Source organism: Diaphorina citri, unplaced genomic scaffold (assembly GCF_000475195.1).
Source record: "Diaphorina citri unplaced genomic scaffold, Diaci psyllid genome assembly version 1.1 scaffold398, whole genome shotgun sequence".
NCBI lineage: Eukaryota > Metazoa > Arthropoda > Insecta > Hemiptera > Psyllidae > Diaphorina > Diaphorina citri.
The window spans coordinates 86,825-108,844 of NW_007377833.1; the positions used below are offsets into that span (position 1 = coordinate 86,825).

General features: G+C 36.8%; 1 protein-coding gene across 1 annotated transcript; it reads left to right on the plus strand.

Moving 5' to 3' along the window:
• Window positions 1-601: 601 nt before the first annotated feature.
• LOC103508422 (sialin-like) lies at window positions 602-14,099 on the plus strand. The gene is made up of 4 exons (XM_026823030.1): window positions 602-613; window positions 11,104-11,448; window positions 12,952-13,257; window positions 13,920-14,099. Exons 1-4 carry the CDS (start codon window positions 602-604, stop codon window positions 14,097-14,099), a joined length of 843 nt encoding a protein of 280 aa, XP_026678831.1.
• The last annotated feature ends 7,921 nt before the right edge of the window (window positions 14,100-22,020 follow it).

Consider the following 22,020-nt stretch of genomic DNA (forward strand, 5'->3'; position numbering starts at 1 on the left):
CTTCTCAGTTGGTCATTGGTCCCGCCTGACCTAATTTAAGCAGTACGCGTGGATTCTCCGTCCTTATTGTTTTGAGCATCTGCCTTGTCTCTCTCACACAATATGCGTTTGTACGCACGCACTTTTTCGTGCCTCTTCGTTCCCCTGAGATTGCCAAAGATGTGTCGATTTGAGAGTCGAACAATGTTCTAAGCTGACATTCTAAATAAAGCACTACTTATACTAATTGTTGGATGCTGGCAGTGTGTTCCTACGTTCAGTTGGTCTTTTCTATACGGCAAGTAGACGGCTATCATGGTATACGTATGCTTAGAAGAGCAATTTTTAAGGTTGTGGAGGAGCGTCAGCATAGTGCAGGGAAAATGCTGTCCAAAGACAGAGCACATAGTGCCCGTCATAGTTTCCATCATAAGTATAGGAACATCAGTCTAGAAACATGAAACAAAACATTTGAAACCAACCAATCCTCATTGAATAAATAATTCCACAGTACTTACTACAAGATATTCAGTGTACTTACTACAAGACATCTGCACAGCCACATGGTAAGGGTGCTGCCTTCCCCCCCTGTTGAGGTTCCACACCGCGATGATCTTAGAACATGACCCCAATGGTAAGTTGGTAAGTAGGGGAACAACAAGATCCAGAAACTTCTTGTGAGAATGAACCTTAGTCAGAGTTCACCGAGTTGGCATTGCGAAAACCGGCGAGCGACTTCAACCGCGGTTTCTGAACTTCTGAAATTGTGTTTACGAAACCTGTGGCTTTATCTGAGAAGATAAACTGGAATTGTGTCGCGCTGTGAAACTTTGAGTCTTTGACCCATCTACAAAATTGGTTGTTGTTGTTGTTGTTAAAGTCAATGACAACGTTCAGTCAATCATCTTCCAGATCTAGGAAATTGGTTGCTGCCACGGGGTTGGTCCACGCGGTAGAAAATTGGTGTTGAACTTTGAGTCTTTGACCCATCTACAAAATTGTTAACCTTGAGTCTTTGACCCATCTACAAAATTGTTAAATTTGAGGCTTTGACCCATCTACAAAATTGGTGTTAATGTCAATGAACATGACAAGGTTTTGATTAGTCCCAAGTTGACCACAGGAACATCTGACGGTCTGCTAAGTAGGTCAGGTTGATTCTATGTTTCAGGATGAATTAGGCTTAATATTCTTATAGACTTATCAGTAATATCAGTAACATTTTTTGAGACGATAAACTCATCAAATATTTTTGTTTGCTTATACTTAACTATGGCCGTTTTGTCTGGTACCCCAGAAAACAAAAGTTACCTACTTCAATGCGGAGACACGACGTTTTATGGATTTCAACTCTGAAAAGCTGAGAAATCTGGAAAAGCAGATGAATCAGAAAACGCAGAGTAGGGGAAAACCAAACACATAAATAGATAAAAATAAAATATACGATTTTCCACATGTACACTGGAGGTCCCGGGTTCGATTCCTGGGAGAGTCCAAATTTTTTAGGCCCTATGCTTGTAATTTAGATATGATTTTTTTTCCCTCCTCCAAGTACTGTAACTTGAGCTACTCTACCTTGTTAGCCCAAACTATACAAGCACAAGCACAAGCTCCGGCTTTTACGGATGGGTATACCATTTGTTAACTATTTATTTGATGAGAGAGTTGTTCTGAAAAACCAATAAATGGAAACTTATAAAATAAATACGAGTATACGTGCATAAATATACTTACCTATACAAATCTATTCCTTTAAAATCGCACTGAACATTAAACAAAATTTTGTTTGTATTGTAAATTCAGTGGACCACAAATCATGTTGTTTGTTATTAACACAGTTTGTGGGTCTAGTGTAGGCTAGGAAGTAGGACATCAGATACTTTATGCACAGTGGGTCAGGAGCAATCTGTTTTTACAGACACGAAACTTCAATTTTAGACTCCAACTTCAATATAAGACTCTAATTAAAGTTTCATGTATCTTTAATCGCTCGACATTTTGAAATGAATAACTGGCTTGAGTTTGCGACAAAAGTCTTTTGTACAGTTCTAACTACCAAACAAGCTTTTTCGACGGAGATACCTACCATTTAGCATTTGAAGGAAGATGTTCTTTTTTTTTGCCTGGGTTTTGGATTGGCAAATTACCTCATTATCAATTTTATTCATTATACCAACAAGATTTTTTTTCTTGCTTAGACTTCAGTCGGAGCTCTATTTGAATTCTAGGAGTTCCAATTGAACACGGAAGCAGCATACAAATTTACTAGATCGAATTCTTCAGGCAAACAATCAACAAAACAAGAAACTCACGATCATGGTGACATCTTTAGATTCTTTAGCTACCAGAAACAAAAATTATTCTCGAATCCTCGTATTCCCCTAGTTTAAAAATAAACATCTGAATTCAGGTCGCAATTTAGAACGCACATTGCTTTTATCAAGGAATATAGGAATTCAGGACGAGCTACCAAAAATACGAGAATTTCCTAAGAAGAATTTCCTCTAGATGAGCAAATTTTGGGGAAGATTGGTCTTGACCTAGTTTAAAAATAAACATCTGAATTCAGGTCGCAATTTAGAACGCACATTGCTTTTATCAAGGAATATAGGAATTCAGGACGAGCTTCCAGAAATACGAGAATTTCTTGGGAAGAATTTCCTCTAGATGAGCAAATTTTGGGGAAGATTGGTCTTGGGAAGATTTGAGTCCTTGCAACCTACCTCAACCAGTTGGTAAGTCTTCCTGCTTTGAAGCCAAATTTCTCCTCAGTGCAAGGGACAAAGGAGCAAACCTAATTTGGCACCAAATTTGGCACTTTGTGTAAGCAACGTGACAAACCACACACCCACGCCTAGCTAGCAAAAAAATTGGCACCCATCTATGAAGAAGATACTGAATTAAAACTCGAAGTAACAGAAAGGTGGTAAGCCAGGCTTTTACAAAAGTCAACTACGAAATGACGCTACTAAATTTTCAAGTCCTTTCTGGTGTTCGAACCACATCCCCCGGATTACCAGTCCAGCGATGAAATGCAAAGTTTCCCAAAGCTAGATCAAGGAGTAAGTACAAACAATATATCCCCACATACATAGTAAGGATATTCTCCTTCCAATATTTTAAATTTTTAATGGGAACAAAACTTGTTTTTGCCCATAGAAGTTCTAGGCCAGGACCCTAGTTTTTTTTTTTTTTTTAGGATTTTTCTTTTGTATTTCTTTCTTTCTTCAAGTAGTCTTGAATTGTACTAAAGACGCGTAAAACTATAGGTATTTAATGTTGGAGGGGGGAATATTTTAGACAAAGGTAGATCTCAAGCTTAGGGTGAGATCTTAAGGTGAAGGGATAAATAACAAAGGAGCATACGGGGTGGTGAAGGTCGCTCTTTTGAGAAATAACATTCACACGAAAGTTCGACAAAGTTGTTGTCCGTGTTCTTTTTTTTTCGCAGCCCACGGTTGTTAGAAGATTTTACAATAGGTGAGTAAACTGCATTTAAAATAACATCTCCTTTTAAGACATTTCAGGTGGGTTATTTGGGTCACAATTTGAAGTTTTGTACTTAATTTTCTAGAAGGGCTTAAGCTAAGTAGGTTCGTATTTCAAATGATATGCCCGAAAAGTTGCCGTTCTGAAAAAAAACTGTCCACAATTTTTTTTTTATATTTTTTTTTTCGTCCTACTCCACCCAATATAAGTCAAAATCGCGTATATGCTGAGAGCATTGTGCTTGGAATTTCCTTGATGTGCTTCCCCTAAAATTTAAGGGATGAACACGGGCATTCCCTTGTTCCCAGGGGATTATAGCTCGTAAACAGGGAACCACTCGTGTAAAGTTGATTTTTTTATAGCTTCTTTTGCCTTTTATGATTTTAGGAGGTCTTTTTTTGTGCAAAATCAAGGAGGGGGTAAATTTACCTTGGGATTTTCCTGGATTTGAACCTGTTTATACAAGGTAGGTATTCTTAAGATATGGGAGTTTACCCGGAATATCAAAATTAAAAGAATCCAAGATTTTCTTTCTACCTATTTAATTTTAGAATAATACTTCTTTGTGTTCCTCAGTAGCCCAAAACGACAGCAAAAAGAAAAAAGAAGAAGAACAACAATAATTAGCATAAACATATAGATAGGCACCTACTTTTGAAAGCTTTTGCCAAATGCCAAATGTTCCAAAAGTACCCAAATCAGATGTGAATTCACAGTTAAAAACGAAAATCCCGAGCTCATTCCTAAAGCAATATAATCTAGGTGTGTAGGCTATGGTAAGGGTTGTGTCGAAAAAACTGCATAAGTTGCGCAACTTTTGCTTCGATGAAAAAGGGGGACTTTTTCTCCTCTATCTTAACTTCAATATCTATACGCATTATCGAGTTTTGTTTTCACATGCCAATACGCACGATAAGTACCTGTAATAATAATTATTTTAATTTGATTTCTTAAGTAGGGAGGGATTTTTTTTTTCAATACCTAATTTTCTATTTTATCACTCCCAATTAAAGTTTTTTTTTTTTTTTTAAAATGAAGTCTTTGATTTCTTGTCAATTTCTTTATTTCGATAATAATTTGCATACAATACCTAGGTTCCTAGGTACGAGTAACCTCTATGGCAGAGTGCACTCATTTCACATTATTAGGCTTTCATTTCGGAGGTCCTGGGTTCAATGCCCGGTAGGGGGGGATATGTCACCAGAACCCTTTTGTCTTGAGACCATCAATCCCGTCTAAAGAAAACACAGAGAGGAAAAGAGAGCAAAGAGCATAGAGCATTGAACACGCAGAGTGAAGGGACGACACAGAGAAGGGACGAATTCAATTCGCATTGAGCTGAGGGCAAAGAGTATGGAGCATTTTTCCCTCAGCTCAATGCAGTTGAACTCGTCGCTTTCAGCTGTCGTCCCTTCCCTGTTCGATGCTCTATGCGCCATGCTCTAAGAGTCTAAGCTCTTCGCTCCACTCTGTTTTTATTTTAGCCTAAAGCTGAATTTAGAGGAGTACATTTTTCCCTCAGCTCAATGCAGTTGAACTCGTCGCTTTCAGCTGTCGTCCCTTCCCTGTTCGATGCTCTATGCGCCATGCTCTAAGCTCTTCGCTCCACTCTGTTTTTAGCCTAAAGCTGAATTGAGAGGAGTATGCATTCGCAAGGCAAGTAGTGAATTTGAAGCCTGTTTTACCGCGTCCCTAATTCGGGGAAAATAAATTTGATGATGCAGCTTGCACGAAACGAGTTTGACTCACAAGCATCGTAGGCAAAACTCGCCTAAATCCAGAACTCATCTTAGAAAACATCGACATCGAGTGGCGTGCATTCTTAACACTAATCATCATTACACTATTGACTTATTTAATAAGCCTTATTATTAGTTCATTATTATGACTTTATAAATAAATCAAATGCGTAAGAGATTTATATCACTTCTCACTATGACTCAAAAGCTTATCTTTTATTATTCATTTGACCAGTGGTGTAAACATGAGCCTTTTTAGGGTCATTCTTAGGCTTTTTTTATGAGAACAGTCTTCAAAATTCCATGTACAACCTATATGTCCTTTTCGAGGGTTCATTGGGTCTTCGAAATTGAAAGGGAGGGAGAGAGAGAGAGGGATATATGTTTTAGTGGATGTGTTACAAATACCGATTTTTTCCTTATCTACTGTGTTTTACAACACTTTTAATTCGTCTTTCGCAATTTGATTTGTAGGTACTTAGATAATAAAATTATGTTACACTCCCTACCATTACAGTCATATTCAAATGCTGCCGCAATTTCATACCCTTTGATCCTGAGTTTTAAAAACCAGAGCCCTGGATAACACCTTTAATATCCAAAGCTAGGTCCAAAAGACCCAGAGGCAAAGGAAACAAAATAATAATAATAAAAATAATAATATAATAGTGCTTATTTATACTGCTCGCATAGGACTGAAAAGTCCCTTTACTCCAGCAGTGGGCTACTACATTTGAAGCCTGTTTTACCGCGTCCCTAGTTCGGGGAAAAGAATAATTCGAAGGCAAATTGTCCCAAATTTTCTTCCTTTCTGCCCTCAGCATTGATTTTTTTTGCTCTCAGCGTTTACTGAGCATTTTATGAATCGTTCTACCTGTCCATCATCTGCGCCACTGAATTTGAAATCAATCGGAGATAAGTAAAAAAAAAAAAAAAAAAAAAATCATAATAAAAAACATATTATTATGGTTGATGAGTTGATTTAATAGGACTATTACTACTAACCCTTCCATACACCTAGAGTAATTTATTTTTTATTTATTTTCATTATTTCTTCGTTCAAATTTCTCAGACCTGGAAGGGGTTAACTTCCCGGGGGTCTACGAGAATGGACTGCTCAGTCTCTGAGCTAGTCAGGACAGAAAAGCTCGGTGCTATTCGTAAGCCCAATCTCGTCTAAAGTTAAAATGGGATTTAGCTAAAACCCTAATCAAGGATCATGTGGAACAGTGGAAGCGTATAGCCTATTCTGTATAACCTTCGTAAAACTTGTTCACTGCAAGAAGAAAGTGATTTTTTCAAGCTTTTTTCCGGATTGTCAGGAAACCTTCCGCTCGCTCATTTCTTTTACTGAATTGCATTTATTGATATGGTTCACTATGGTGGAGTGAAGCAATGAATCCGTTAGTCCTTTTTACTTCTTACTTATATACCTTCATACTTACCTAACTTACTACTCACCTTTTATCCACCGTCTTGGTCACCCGGAGAACACCGGCCATCCTCGATGTCGCTTAACTTTAGTGATGTAGCCAAGAATACGTCACGTCAGTCGGCTGCATTTTTTTTTCTTTCCACAGTGATACCTATACCTAACGGAACTATAACCTATACCTATGTACATTTTTATATCCCCGAAAAATGTGATAAATATTGCTCTTGTTTTGAAATTTCATCTCTTGTAGAAATAAAATTGCCTACAGTTTCCAAAGTTACTAGTCAAGTGAAGACGTTCTTTTTTTCCTATATTAATATTGCTCTTGTGTAAATGCTCAAAATACAACTTGGTTCTTGTATACTCGGGCACCTAAAGTTGTCATTGATTTCTGCTCTCATACAAGTCTTCCACCCATATTTATGAACAAAAATCTCGTTCTCAAGTCAGTCTGAAGTTAATTTTCGCCAATGAGATGTTCTTGTTTTGAAATGTTTAGAATTGATACTTCAGTGCTACTTGAGAGCCAGTATTTCGTTCATAAAATTTATGCCAGTATTTCGTTATTTAATAAGGACGTCAGTTGTCCTCACAAGGCTGAGTGAACGATTTTTTGACCCCCCTATGACCTTTATTAGGCTACGGTGTTTGCTTTCTTTTACCTTTCATAGATCTCCTGATTCTGCTTAAGGCACGTACAATCATGATATAGGTAAATAATCTCTCAGCACATGTGTTTTTTCCCACCGATGCTATTTTTTTTAAGGTCAAAACAAAGAAAACTACGTCAATCCCATTTGGGAAAAATAAGAAAAAAATCCATGCGTGAGATAAGAAAATCTCCATCGCTAAGAGCTCGATGAATGATTCTCAGACTCTGATTCAAAGAGAAGAATTTTCCTATAACTTGAGAACCCCGGTTTAGAAACAAATCAGAGAACTTTAGATTTAGAACCTCTCTGAGACCGACGAAAAGATCTCACAGGGACTGAGGGACTACCGAATGCCAAAAAGAACAAGTGTTGAAGATGGTTACCAAATTTCATCAAAGTCGGACTAATGGAGAATTAGGTAGGTAGATAAGTGAGGAACGACTTTTGTGGCAAGCATTTTTTAAAGTATTCCCTGGGACCTGAAAGTACTTCCTCCTCTTCTTCCCACTAGTACTTCCTCAGGTTTTGTGATAAGTGTTTAAGAATGTTTAACACGATTTAAATTCCTGTTTTTTTTTGCCTTGGCGTTCAATGCACCGCGAAGAGTTTTTGGGGGGATAAAATGTACACAAAACATTATCTTCCTTACTCCTCATTTTCAACCCATCCTAGAATCGTACGTTATCACTCCGTCATAATCCCATAGTATACGCGTAAAGGGTCAATGACACCAGAGCCTCCACGCGTTATTTAAGATGCGTGCCTTGTCTTTTGCTCTTCCTTATTCCTTCTTATTCCCGGAGCTCCAAATCCAGATTCCGAATTCATGGGAAATAATAAACTTTGATTTTTTTTTGGAAGGAAGATTGAGAAAAAAATTGAAGGAGTGACCACCATGGGGATGATTTATTTTTAATCCTGTGATTCCTGTAGAAAATTCTTAGGAAAATGATAAAGAAGATCGTCATTTCTTTCAAATCTATTTTATGGTACAAAACGTACTTTTTATTATGTACAAATTATATTTGGGGGGAAAGTAACAAGTCATATAAATAATATAAACATATAATTCTTATAAGAAATATTTATATAAAAAGTTTTATAGTAGGTGTTCTAAGGTCTACTGTTGTTAAAACAAGAAATATATAAAAAAATATAGTTACTTCAAACAACTAGCTTAATGGGCCTTTTATGAATATTGATGTTTAACGTGGGGGTAAAAAAATACATTTTTTTAAGTCCATCCATCCATTAGTTCAGAAATAAAATTGTTGACGCCCTCATTTAATGAGGAAATGCGACCATTTAACTTTGAAAGATACCGTAATTTTTCAAACTAAATAGGTAGGTAAAAGGATTCTGCTTTATACCATGCAAAGTTGGTTCCTATAGGCAAAGTATTCACGAAAGTTTTTTCGCAATTGAAACCTCAGTTTTTAAAAAGATAGGCATTTCTACTTTTTTTTCTATTAGGCGCTTTAACTATGTTTTATGCATGTCGTTCGCGCCGGATATATATAGGCATTTTGAAACTGTATAAAAATACACATTTAACGATAACTGTATTTGTACATTTGAATATATAATCAAATAAAAAAATGGTAACAAAAATATGAGATATACCGGATGGCCAGAATAACAAGACACCTCTGTTTTTAGAATAACTTTTGGAGCAATTTGTCTAGCAAGATTAAACTTCCAAAACTCCGATTAACTTGAAACTCTAAAAAATGTCAATTAGAAACATGCAGGAGATCTTTGAAGTTTAATAATATTGCTCACATTTTACCAAAAATATATTTTAGAAAACAGAAGTGAAAACAAGTGGTGAATTACAAAATGGCTTAGGGACATAATTTGAGAGGTAAAATTCAAACTCTTGGTTATTCAAAAAATTCAAATCAGAAGATGTTTTACTCATCAATTTACTCACAAATTTGCTCATTCAAAAAATTCAAATTTGATTTTTTTTCGCAACTTGTACAATCTGAATTCATTTTTAGTCCGTCCTTCCTTTATTATTACAATAGTAATAAAAAAGGTATAAGGGACGGACTATTGTATTCGCTTCGGTGTCAGTCTGTCCGTCTGTCCCCGTAGAAGGGACTCAAATTAAAGGTCTTTTTACCAGGATCACGAAAATGGTGGTGCAAATTTTTTCCAGAAAACCATAAAGCCAAAAAACTGGTTTTGCGGGATTTTTTTTTACTTTTTTTTATCTCGAGTTTGCACGTTTATATTATACTTTTCATTTATATTAGATATTACAAACAAGCGAATTACAAAGCAAACAAAAATAAATATAAAATGAATTTTAAACATGGCCGCCGGGACAGAGGGTTAGAAAAAATACTTTATTATTACAATAGTAATAAAAAAGGTATAAGGGACGGACTATTGTATTCGCTTCGGTGTCTGTCTGTCAGTCTGTCCCCATAGAAGAAGGTCTTTTTACCAGGATCTCGAAAATGGTGGTGCAAATTTTGTCCAGAAAACCATAAAGCCAAAAAACCAAGTTTTTGCGGGATTTTTTTTTTTACTTTTTATCTCGAGTTTGCACGTTTATATTATACTTTTCATTCCTTGCTTAAGTTACCACTCCAATGCAAAACTGTAGAAACAATATCCTACCTATGTCACCTCGTCCGAGCTCATCTCAACCCGGTACATAACCACACCCTGAACCATTATTTTACTGAACCTCTAGTTTACAACTTTACATACTACGAGAGTATTACAACCTTACATTCTACACGAGAAATAGCTCCATGGATGAGGAAACCTATAGGTAAATAGGTACCTAGGCCTTAATTTTATTCTACTCACATTTTCGATTCGTTGACTGTGGGAATGACACTATCCACTCCTAGCAGACAGTATAAATAAGGTAATTTCTAACTGTTGGGATTGATGGGAAAGACTGATCGATCACGACCTTGAATGATTTAAAATGCACTAATTACCCGATGTGATTGATTTAATTAGTAATGAAATCAATGACTCAGTTTATAAATAATGAGTTACTGAGCCTAAACATCAGTAGTGTGGTCTCCATTGAACCTTGGGAAACACTGTTCACTTTCTTTCTACGATTTTTCGCACCTCCGCTTAAAATGACTTTAAACTCACTTTGTGTACCCGACCCTGGGTGATTTTTATTTCTGGTTATTCAACCTGGATTCTCAGATCGGTATACATGCATACTGTATTTAAAGCTTCCCCCTCTAATAATCTCACGACACGTCCCTGGGTAGGTTTCTAAAGGTATCCATGTGTTTGTACTTTATTTACTTACTCATGAGTTACCCAGTATTTTAGTGCTGACACACAAATTGAACAATAGATAAAAAGTCTACTGACTATTTCAGTACGTCTTTATTTAATGACTTTATGACATAGATAACAGTAGCGTTATTAGTTTTGTTCACTGTTTTATTACCTACAGCCTACAGATAGTTTTTACTTTCTTCCTCCTCCTCTTCTTCTTTTTATTCTTCTTTTGCATGCCCAACTAAGAAACAAAGGGCCATATCTCCATACTATGAGCACTAAGAGAATACATATAGCACAATTTGCTCCTTGAAATGCGTATGACTCATCCAAATTAGACAATGCGGACAATACCGTTTGATAGTTAGGTACTCATCGTTTAGTGAAAATTACAAACTCGTATATCCGGCCCGAAGGACCAAAAACATTGTAACTCTTATTAGCAGGGGTGAAATAATCCTAACATACTGGACTCCACACACAGGAATTTCGTCAGAAAAGATCCCCATTTCAATGTAATGTAATGTAACCGTTATAGGCATGTAGAAAATATTTTCATTATCCTGCAAAAACAGGACTGAAAAGTCCCTCGCAGTCCCCTATTTCCCTCTCCTCACGTGGAGTTTTGTTTCAGCAAGATGGCGACTCCGGCTCCCTGTTCCACTGGGACTCCAACGTACAGAACCTGGTTCTCGGCTCTTTCTTCTGGTTGCACTGGTCCACGCAAATCCCGGGCGGTGTTCTAGCGCGATCCCTCGGCACTAAGGTCGTTTTTGGCGTGAGCAACCTGGCCATGTTTCTCATTTCGTTTGCTCTTCCTGCGGCTGCGTACTGGGACTACAAGGCCATGGCAGGGTTAAGAATTGTGCAGGGCGTTATAGGGGTAAGTGGTTGTTCTTGGTACCTACAGATACCCACATGCCAAAAAATGGATTATGCAATCTGATTGTAAGCCAGGAGATAAAAAGTCAAGTGTGTTACCTTGCAATGAAATTCACTTATACAATATATAAATTTTTTGTAATCCTAGTTAGGCACGAAAATCAACTGTGGGATTAAAATTTTACTGTGGTTATTACCGTGTGCCGTTTAGTGTTAAGCCTCCGTAATGTAACAGATAAACATTTAGGGTTTTTATCTCAAGTAGTTCCCTACCTATTACCTACCCATCTGGTAGACCTATCAACGAAAAAAAGAGGTCATTATTGGAGTGACATATGAGCTGTTAAAAGTCACTTATAACTGCTCTTAAATGATAAGATAGGAGTAGCCTTCAGCATACCCTAAAATTAATTGATACGAACCTGATGACGCTATAATTGAAATATCGTGTAAGATGACGCGTTCAAATTTGGGTGTAAAAGTGTGTATTGTATAGGCATTAGGTAGGTAATTACCCTGGCATCATGGCGTCATCGTCAGTGGAAGTAAGTACTTAAGGGTTTGTTAGTTCATAGATAATGAAATAGGTAGTCTAGGTACCTGTACCGATGATTTTAAGTACCTTAGGTACCTATGCAAAAAATAAATAGATTATAATAAAAAAACTATCGAAATTTTATTACCTTTAGTACCTAGTAAATAGATAGGCACTTGTTTGTTTATCTTAGGTACGGAAATTTTTGCTCTTTTTATGGTAGAAGTAAGTAGGTACCTACTTAAGTCTATTTTTTACGTATGGTTGGGCCTTGAGACCATTGCCCTAAATCACCAAAGTATGGAAAAGTACCTGGGGCCCGTCTCTCCGGGAATTTTTTAGCCCGTAGAAAAATTGTTGTTTTATCACACGTCCGTTGGCAGGTGATTTCTGATTACATCCATCATGAAGTTTTTTCCTCATGTCCAAATTTGGCAACATTGAGCCACTATTATCAGCGCTATTGTCTTATCAGTATAGTACGCTCTGTGCAGAATTTAAACCTCATTATCTTCCAGAATGGCCAGTTTTTGAGGCTAAGAGGTCACATGCACTTGGGAGACCCCGGTTCAATGCCCATAATGGAAAGGAAAGCTGAACTCAATTTTTAGACTACAAAACACCCATTTTTAGACTACCCCATAAATACGCCGAATAAATCAGCAACAGTAATTTTTTTGGAAAGTATTTGCTACAGAGACTACGAAATACACCAAGTCACTTTGTGGAAAAGCAGAATTTTGAATTTGGACGAATCATATCGAAATATGGAATTGTAAATACTTTTCCATACTTTGGTGATTTAGGGCACATTTCGCCAATGCCAATAAAGTCTATTTTTCTTTAGTCAACCAAATCGGAACTAATCAACGTTAAACAAAGATGTAGGTATTAGCATTCAATTCCGGACCGACGATTAGGTGTTCAAAATTGTACTCAAAGACTAACCAGTCTCTCCTCCCCCCATAGGGTCTAGCATGGCCATCCATGCATCACCTGGTAGCACACTGGATCCCACCCACGGAACGTTCCCAATTCATCACCTCCTATCTAGGCTCTTCCTTCGGGGTGGCTCTCTCCTACCCCCTGTGCGGGGTGGTTATCGATACCCTTGGGTGGGAGGCGGCATTCTACGTGACAGGAGCATTGGGTGTGGTGTGGTGGGTGGTGTGGATGATTGTGGTGTACGATACCCCGGATCAGCACCCACGGGTATCGGCAGAGGAGAAGGAATATATTCAGCAGGCGCTTGGCAATACGGTGTCCGCTAAAAAGGTAGGTTGGTAACGATGGAGCAGTTGCAAATGGGTAAAAATTATAAATAAACGGTCGATTCCTTCGTAAAAAGTTGAGAAAAATCCAAATCTGAGGTCAAAACTCCGGAAAAATAACTGTAAAAGGTCGAAAATTCAATTTTCATTTTCCGTTCTAATGAAAGCGTTCAAAGATGTGTGACGTCAGACTTTACGCAGTTGTTTTTTTCGTCCGCTAGGTAGCGTTAGTATGCAAGCACGCTTGCGGAGGATCAGAAAGAAATGCGCAGAAACGTATGCGCACAAACACATTAATGTGTTGCCTGCGAGGGAGTTTTGCTCGGAACATTTGATGTGACGTCATCGTGTACGGGAGCGTATGCCGTGACGTCAAAGTTCACTATTTACCGGTATGTTTTAAATCGATTTATCTCGGGATCTAGAAATCGTAGAAGAAAAAGAAAAATTCCTTTGGTCCTCATTTTTCCTGCTCTATGACTTTAAAACATCACCCCAGTAAGCGCAACTGATCTATTTGGATGGAATCTGGCAAAAAAGATCAACAACTCAAGAACTTTGTTCGTTAGTTTTTCGCCCCATTCGGACTTGTCCCTTGGTGTTCTCTTTCTTAGTGAAATTTTCAGCTCACTGAACCATTATCATTTCTATTCACTTTTTTTTCAGCTCCCTGTGCCTTGGGGTTCTATACTAACCTCAATCCCCGTCTGGTCCACCATGTTAGTACAATGGGGAGTGGGCTGGGGTCTACACACTCTAATGACACAGGGGCCTTCCTATCTCAAATACGTGTTTGGCTGGAAGCCTTCCAGGGTAAGTAATAATAGTGGTGGTGTGCGATTTTGATGCAATTTGGCAAAAAGCTTCAACACATTAAGGAATTTTCTCAAGAGATTCTGAGAATCTACGGAGATTCCGTAGAGACCTTTTTTTCTGAGTGAATTATACTGTTCGCTGAACCAGTAGTCTGTGTATGACCAAATACATAGGTATACAACTATACATTTTGTTCTGCGTAATCTATTATGAGTGACAAACAAAGAGTGTATTCATGTACATATGCACAAAGTAGATAGCTTTTATTCATACGTGTTTGGCTGGAAGCCTTCCAGGGTAAGTAATAATAGTGGTGGTGTGCGATTTTGATGCAATTTGGCAAAAAGCTTCAACACATGAAGGAATTTTTCTCAAGAGATTCTGAGAGTCTATGGAGATTCCGTAGAGACCTTTTTTTCTGAGTGAATAATACTGTTCGCTGAACCAGTAGTCTGTGTATGATCAAATACATAGGTATACAACTATACATTTTGTTCTACGTAATCTATTATGAGTGACAAACAAAGAGTGTATTCATGTACATATGCACAAAGTAGACAGCTTTTATTCAATTTTATTCCATTCTTAGGTACATATTTTATTGTTTGTTTATTTACATTCATCATAAAGTATCAATACTTTTTCCTGTATCATGTTAATGGATTTCTCAATACTTATACATATGACCGGGGTAGAATCTGAGTTTCAGACTAATTTCTGATTGGCTAAATTTGAATCCAGATTTTAAACTCAACCAATCAGATTGCAGAATTTTATGAGTTTAACTTGAACAAAGTTTAATACCGCGCGGCCTTAGATAATATTTGGAATTCTTCAGCTCAGCGGTGGTATTTACTATTTATCACATTTCAAATGGACTTGTTACTCATAAATGGCTTTATCAATAGAAATAACCTAGTGTGCAATATGTGCAATTGTGCAATCTGAACGGCCATTACCTACACTGCCTTTAGTGCTTATGTTTTAGAATTTTAAATATTATTGGATCACTTGAAACAATGTTTGCTAATCGATCCAATTTTTTCTCTAAATGGATTTTGTGTAACTTGGTTCTCAACCACTTTCATTTAACTACCCCTAGTGTACAAAATTTTATTGCTGTTGAAATACAGATGTACCTATATTGTAATATTTTATTATTTGATTATAATATAAGAAGTATAAAATACCTATAACGCAATATTTTATTTCGTCATCATTCCTCCCCTATTTATAATTCTTAAAACAGGAAATCAGTGCGCAAAGACCGATGAAAAAAACTATGACGTAAATCTGCGAAAACTAGAAGCAACCCATGTCCTTTTTTGTGTTTTTGTTCTGGTAATTGTGTGTGTAAAATGATGATTATAGACATTGTACACTCAGGTTCAAGGTCTTCTAACCTTTGACTGAATGAGACCGGAGTTTTATTCGATAAAATTCTCATGTTGAGGTTTCCAGATAAAATTATAAAGTGTGTAAACAAAGGCTTACTTCGCCCATCTTAGGAAGGTGGGCCTCCAGGTTGGGTTAACGTACAGGGCCGTTCAGATTAAGAGTAAAATATTATTCAATCTAGTCTAGTCTAGTTGTATAATGGGCGGGACCACAAAGTTAATTCTGATTGAACGAAATTTATTCCAAAATTTAACCTCACCTAAAAAATCTAATCAATGTGAAATCTTTTAGATCCTTATTGTTTTTGAAGTTGTGTAACTTGAGTTTTACAGAAATCTCGAGTAGCAAAAGGCTCAAAGAAAATGAATAAATTAAAGGGTCAACCCTTCATTTTGCAATACATAATACTCACGTGAAATGTATTAACAATTAACACATCACATGTTAACATAACATACATGTGCTGTATTAACAGTGGTGTGCATAGGATTGTGTTAGTTTTCCTGGCAATAGGACCAGAGCACCACAGACGGAGTTGAAAAAAAAAAGCAAAGCCCAATTTCCACTCTCTGTTCTGGTCATAATATTTTTAATTTTTACGCTATCAAACTTTAACGACAGGTGTGAATATTCCATTGTTCCATTTAACCATCATTGTCAGTAAGAATATTTTGACAGCATTTAACTGGAGCGTTGTGGGAATCGGTTTTTACTCTTTATAGGCATAAGATAGCCGGCTGTACTCTCTTCATAATCAAATCTAATGGTTTTACTCAGTTTCCCCTCCGTGTATTCGCGTCTGATATTCATGCTCAACTTATTAGAATAAAAAAATGTTTTCGATTACTCTTTTCTCGGGTTTCATCTGTTTTCATATCTAGACAAAGGAGAGCATTGTCGACACTCGTTCCTCGGTTCCAAACCATTTGATTGGTCGGAATTCAAGCACATTGTCATTATTTTATTTATAAACTCATGTTCTATTGCCAGTAATTAACAAAAACCGATTTGATAGAACTACAAAAACATTCCCTGTGACATTTTGTCATGATGAGATCACATATTATATGGCAGGGCCGTAGCCAGGATTTTGTCGAGGGGAGTCTGAGAATCCAAAATAATAGTATTGTATGGGGATCTATTGCCAGTAATTAACAAAAACCGATTTGATAGAACTACAAAAACATTCCCTGTGACATTTTGTCATGATGAGATCACATATTATGGCAGGGCCGTAGCCAGCATTTTGTCGAGGGGAGTCTGAGAATCCAAAATAATAGTATTGTATGGGGGAATGGTCCAAATTTTCTGAGTCTGGCCTACAGTAAAGGAGAAAAAATGAAGCTCGAGGAGGGAGGCAGGACCGGGCTCCCTTGACTCCCCCTATACCTATGCAAATTTTCTGAGTCTGGCCTACAGTAAAGGAGAAAAAATGAAGCTCGAGGAGGGAGGCAGGACCGGGCTCCCTTGACTCCCCCTATAATTCAGTAAAAGAAATGAGCGGAAGGTTTCCTGACAATCCGGAAAAAAGCTTGAAAAAATCACTTTCTTCTTGCAGTGAACAAGTTTTACGAAGGTTATACAGAATAGGCTATACGCTTCCACTGTTCCACATGATCCTTGATTAGGGTTTTAGCTAAATCCCATTTTAACTTTAGACGAGATTGGGCTTACGAATAGCACCGAGCTTTTCTGTCCTGACTAGCTCAGAGACTGAGCAGTCCATTCTCGTAGACCCCCGGGAAGTTAACCCCTTCCAGGTCTGAGAAATTTGAACGAAGAAATAATGAAAATAAATAAAAAATAAATTACTCTAGGTGTATGGAAGGGTTAGTATCGAACCCACGGCCTAGCGCTTACAAGGCAGATGCACGACCAACTAAAACTAAGCTAACTAGGCTGGCGGCGCTCTATTTTAAACTACATATTTAGTTAAAGCGTCTAATGGAAAAAGGTTCAAATTAATAGGAAGGTTCTAGGTACATATTTTATTGTTTGTTTATTTACATTCATCATAAAGTATCAATACTTTTTCCTGTATCATGTTAATGGATTTCTCAATACCTATACATATGACCGGGGTAGAATCTGGGTTTCAGACTGATTTCTAATTGGCTAAATTTGAATCCAAATTTTAAACTCAACCCATCAGATTGCAGAATTTATGAGTTTAACTTAAACAAAGTTTAATCCCGCGCGGCCTTAGATAATATTTGGAATTCTTCAGCTCAGCGGTGGTATTTACTATTTATCACATTTCAAATGGACTTGTTACTCATAAATGGCTTTATCAATAGAAATAACTTAGTGTGCAATATGTGCAATTGTGCAATCTGAACGGCCATTACCTACACTGCCTTTAGTGCTTTTGTTTTAGAATTTTAAATATTATTGGATCACTTGAAACAATGTTTGCTAATCGATCCAATTTTTTCTCTAAAATGGATTTTGTGTAACTTGGTTCTCAACCACCTTCATTTAACTACCCCTAGTGTACAAAATTTTATTGCTGTTGAAATACAGATGTATATTGTAATATTTTATTATTTGATTATAATATAAAAAGTATAAAATACCTATAACGCAATATTTTATTTCGTCATCATTCCTCCCCTATTTATAATCGATAATACCTGTGTGTGTTTTCCAGTTAAATTTACGATTCACCGGAAAACAAAATTCCTTCGGAAAATGTTTGTTTTCTCACCAAACAGGATAATACCTGTGTGTGTTTTCCAGTTAAATTTACGATTCACCGGAAAACAAAATACCTTCGGAAAATGTTTGTTTTCTCACCAAACAACAAAACACACCCGAAAGAAGGGGAAAAGAAAACTCATATAAACTCCTTTATCTTTCTATTACCCTCTTGGAAAAACTTTCACTCTTGAACAAGAAAAAGGAAAGACAAAAAAAGAGGGAGAATTTTCGGAAACTATGCGATAAAGAATTCAAAGGTAAATAAAGTTTTCGTTTTCCAAGGCGATGCCCCATAGGAATTCGTCAAAATTTCGACCCTCCTGCAATCGAAGATGACAATTAGAACAAACAGAATGGCTTCAAATTGGCACATGTATGACACGAAACTCTGTGATGTAGGAATTTTTAATTAATATGCCATAACTCCTCATCTCTTGTACATTTTGATTCCACTTGGCTGCATCCCATGTTTCTGGAACTCGGGTTAATCCACGGAATATACAGGGTTGTCATGTCGAGTTTTATAAAGGGTTGTCATGTCGACTTTTATACAGGGCTGTCATATCAAGTCTAATTCAGGGTTGTCATATCAAGTCTAATACAGGGTTGTCATGTCGGGTCTAATACTCTAATACAGGGTTGTCATGTCGAGTTTTATACAGGGTTTTCATATGAAGTCTAATACTTGGTTGTCATGTCGAGTTTTATAGGGGTTGTCATGTCGAGTCTAATACAGTGTAGTCATGATACAGGGTTGTCATGTCAAGTCTAATACAGGGTTGTCATATCAGACACAGGGTTGTCATTTCTAGTTTAATACGGGGTTGTTAATGTTATTATCTTTTGGACTTTGTTGGGCCTTTGAGTCTAAATCTACAGATCCCTCAAACAGTGTTGTCTTAATAATACAGTGTTGTCATGTGATCTCTAATATACTAGGTTGTCATCCTTGACTTTGGAACTCTGGTTGAGAGTAGGTATAAATTTTTTTTTTCTCTCTTCTTCTTCTTCTTCTTCTTCTTCTTCTTCTTCTTCCTGTCTGTCTTTTTTTTTTCTTTGTGTTATTTTGAATCTTGATTCTACCTAGGAATGGAGATATTCTGCAAAAATCCTGACCCAGTATAGCTTTTCCTGATGGTTGAAGGAGGAAGTGCTTTCAATATTCTGTTAAATTGAAGTGCAGTAAATTTTCATGAATTTTAAATTCAGGCAAATTATTAAACGAAACAATTAGAGGAAGGAAATGCTGATTGCTCGTTGCTTTCTCATAAAACTTTTAATTCATTTTTATGGCATAGATAAATAGGTACTATATACCTAAATAAATAGGTAAACATAAGTCTGGCTGAGGGACTATAAACAGAAAGTAGATCAGCGTCTAGCTAGGGGACTGTAAACAGGGAGTAGACTAGTCATTATTATTATTATTTTTTTATATGTCTTTTTTAATATTTTTTTATATATATAAGTCTGGCTGAGGGACTATAAACAGAGTGTAGATCAGCGTCTTAGTCTGGGTGAGGGACTATAAACAGAAAGTAGATCAGCGTCTAGCTAGGGGACTGTAAACAGGGAGTAGACTACTCCAAATTTTCCTCACGCTATATCAATAGCAAAGGTTGAGTGCGAAGGGCATCCCACTCGGAAAAGTTTGTTTAGCCAACACCAGTTGGCCTCAAAGCGATCACTCTAAAGCTGATTGTGAGGCCGACGACAAACGCCGACCCCATCTGAACATGGGAAAAGGCAAAGAAGAAGAAGAAAAAGATTTTTTTTATATATATAAAAATTCTTTCACCTTACTATAGTGGCCATAGTGTAGACGCTTTATTTTTAGACATTAGTATTATTTTATTTCAGACATTTGTGTAATTCAAAGCGATCACTCTAAAGCTGATTGTGAGGCCGACGACAAACGCCGACCCCATCTGAACATGGGAAAAGGCAAAGAAGAAGAAGAAGATTTTTTTTTATATATAAAAATTCTTTCACCTTACTATAGTGGCCATAGTGTAGACGCTTTATTTTCAGACATTAGTATTATTTTATTTCAGACATTTGTGTATCATTATTTTATTTTTATCCATGACACCGTACTTTTTGTTGCCGGTTGACCTATCCAAAGGGAGGGAAGACCTTTAGATTTGTATGATTATTATTTTATCGAAGGACTATAATATTCTATACGTAAATAATGCATTTTTATTCGAACAAAATTAATTGACTGATTTTATTTTGCCTGTAAATATTTAAAATTAGTAATAATGATTTACATGTATAATAATAATAGGTATATTATCTATAATAAATAATTATGTAATGAATATGTAGGTATGTAACTATGTACTCACTGTACATAAATTTAAAATGTTATGTATTTAATATTTACCGTACTTGTGCGGTACGCGGTCTGAGCGTGAGTGGTGGGCATAGGTATTCGGACAGTTGCAATAAATGTTTAGTTTTTCTTTGTCAGTACCTTAGTAGGTAGTCTGTTAACTAGGTTGGTACACGCAGATATTAAGTAATGATTATGTATGTACATACGTACTTCATATTTACATATCACGTGAGAAAGTAAAACATTAAAGATTCGGTACATGTAGAATGAAATCGAACAAAGTATGATTTATCTTACTCTGGCTGATTCTCTGGAACATTTCCAATTCTTTGTTTATACTCACTTGATTTCTATGTATTGTACATTGTCAGATCGCACGAGTGAGAGATTGCTACTAAGTAACACTTGATTTAGTTTCAGTTTCAGTGTGATGTCTGAGATATCTGAAGTTGAACTCTCGCACGAGTGAGAGATTGCTACTAAGTAACACTTGATTTAGTTTCAGTTTCAGTGTGATGTCTGAGATATCTGAAGTTGAACTCATATAACGGTTAGGGAATGTAGGAATATTGTGATAACAATGAGATGGGATAGAAAATATTTTAGTAGGTTTTATGAGCTTTATGAATTGACAAGAAAAAGTCTTATGTAAGTTTGACCTGGAAAACTATCTGAAAGAGAGCTAATTTTTTATTTGACATTTTGGCGGTTTTCGGTGTAATTTAACAATATCTCGGGAACGGTATAAGCTAGAGACTTGAAATTTGGTATGTAGTTGTATGTAGTTTGGTACGTTTGGTTAAAATAGGTGCTGCGGTTGGCGGTATTTTCACCGCTTTTTGGCGGTTTTCAGCTATATCGACTAAACGGTTAGAGATATTGTAAATGTTACAACAGAACACCCAAATAGCATCATTCAATAGGATAAGGAAAGTCGTGTGATGTTCACACCAGATTTTTTTCTACAAGTTCGGCCATGCCTTTTCTACAAGTTTGGCCATGCGTCGGGATGAACTAGCGGGATTCCGGAGCGAAGCGACGGAATAAGTTCCTGACCATTCCATCCGATTTAGGATTTGAGAATTTTACACCAATGAGTCATTTTTCACCAACATAAAAAGTTATGAGGTAAAAGCTCACGAGCAATAAATTAGCGTGCTAATTGTGCGTACGAAAGTAAATGTTTTTATTAGGTACCCATTTTCCTCCAAGTAGTATAGGTACAAAAGAGGAATCGGAATTAGAAACTGTGACGATTTCGTCCAATATAGGGATGCCGATTTCACCGATTTTCATGCTATTCTGTCTGAGTGTATGTGGGGGAAAAAGCTTCAGACCGCAGTCTGCCAGACCCATAGATCTCGAGCTTTTTCTGCCACACATGTTCCGTCTGTGTGACAGACCCTGGTCTGAGCTTAGTGGCGGGCATTAAATTTTATTGTTTTAGTAGGTTTTATGAGCTTTATGAATTGACAAGAAAAAGTCTTATGTAAGTTTGACCTGGAAAACTAT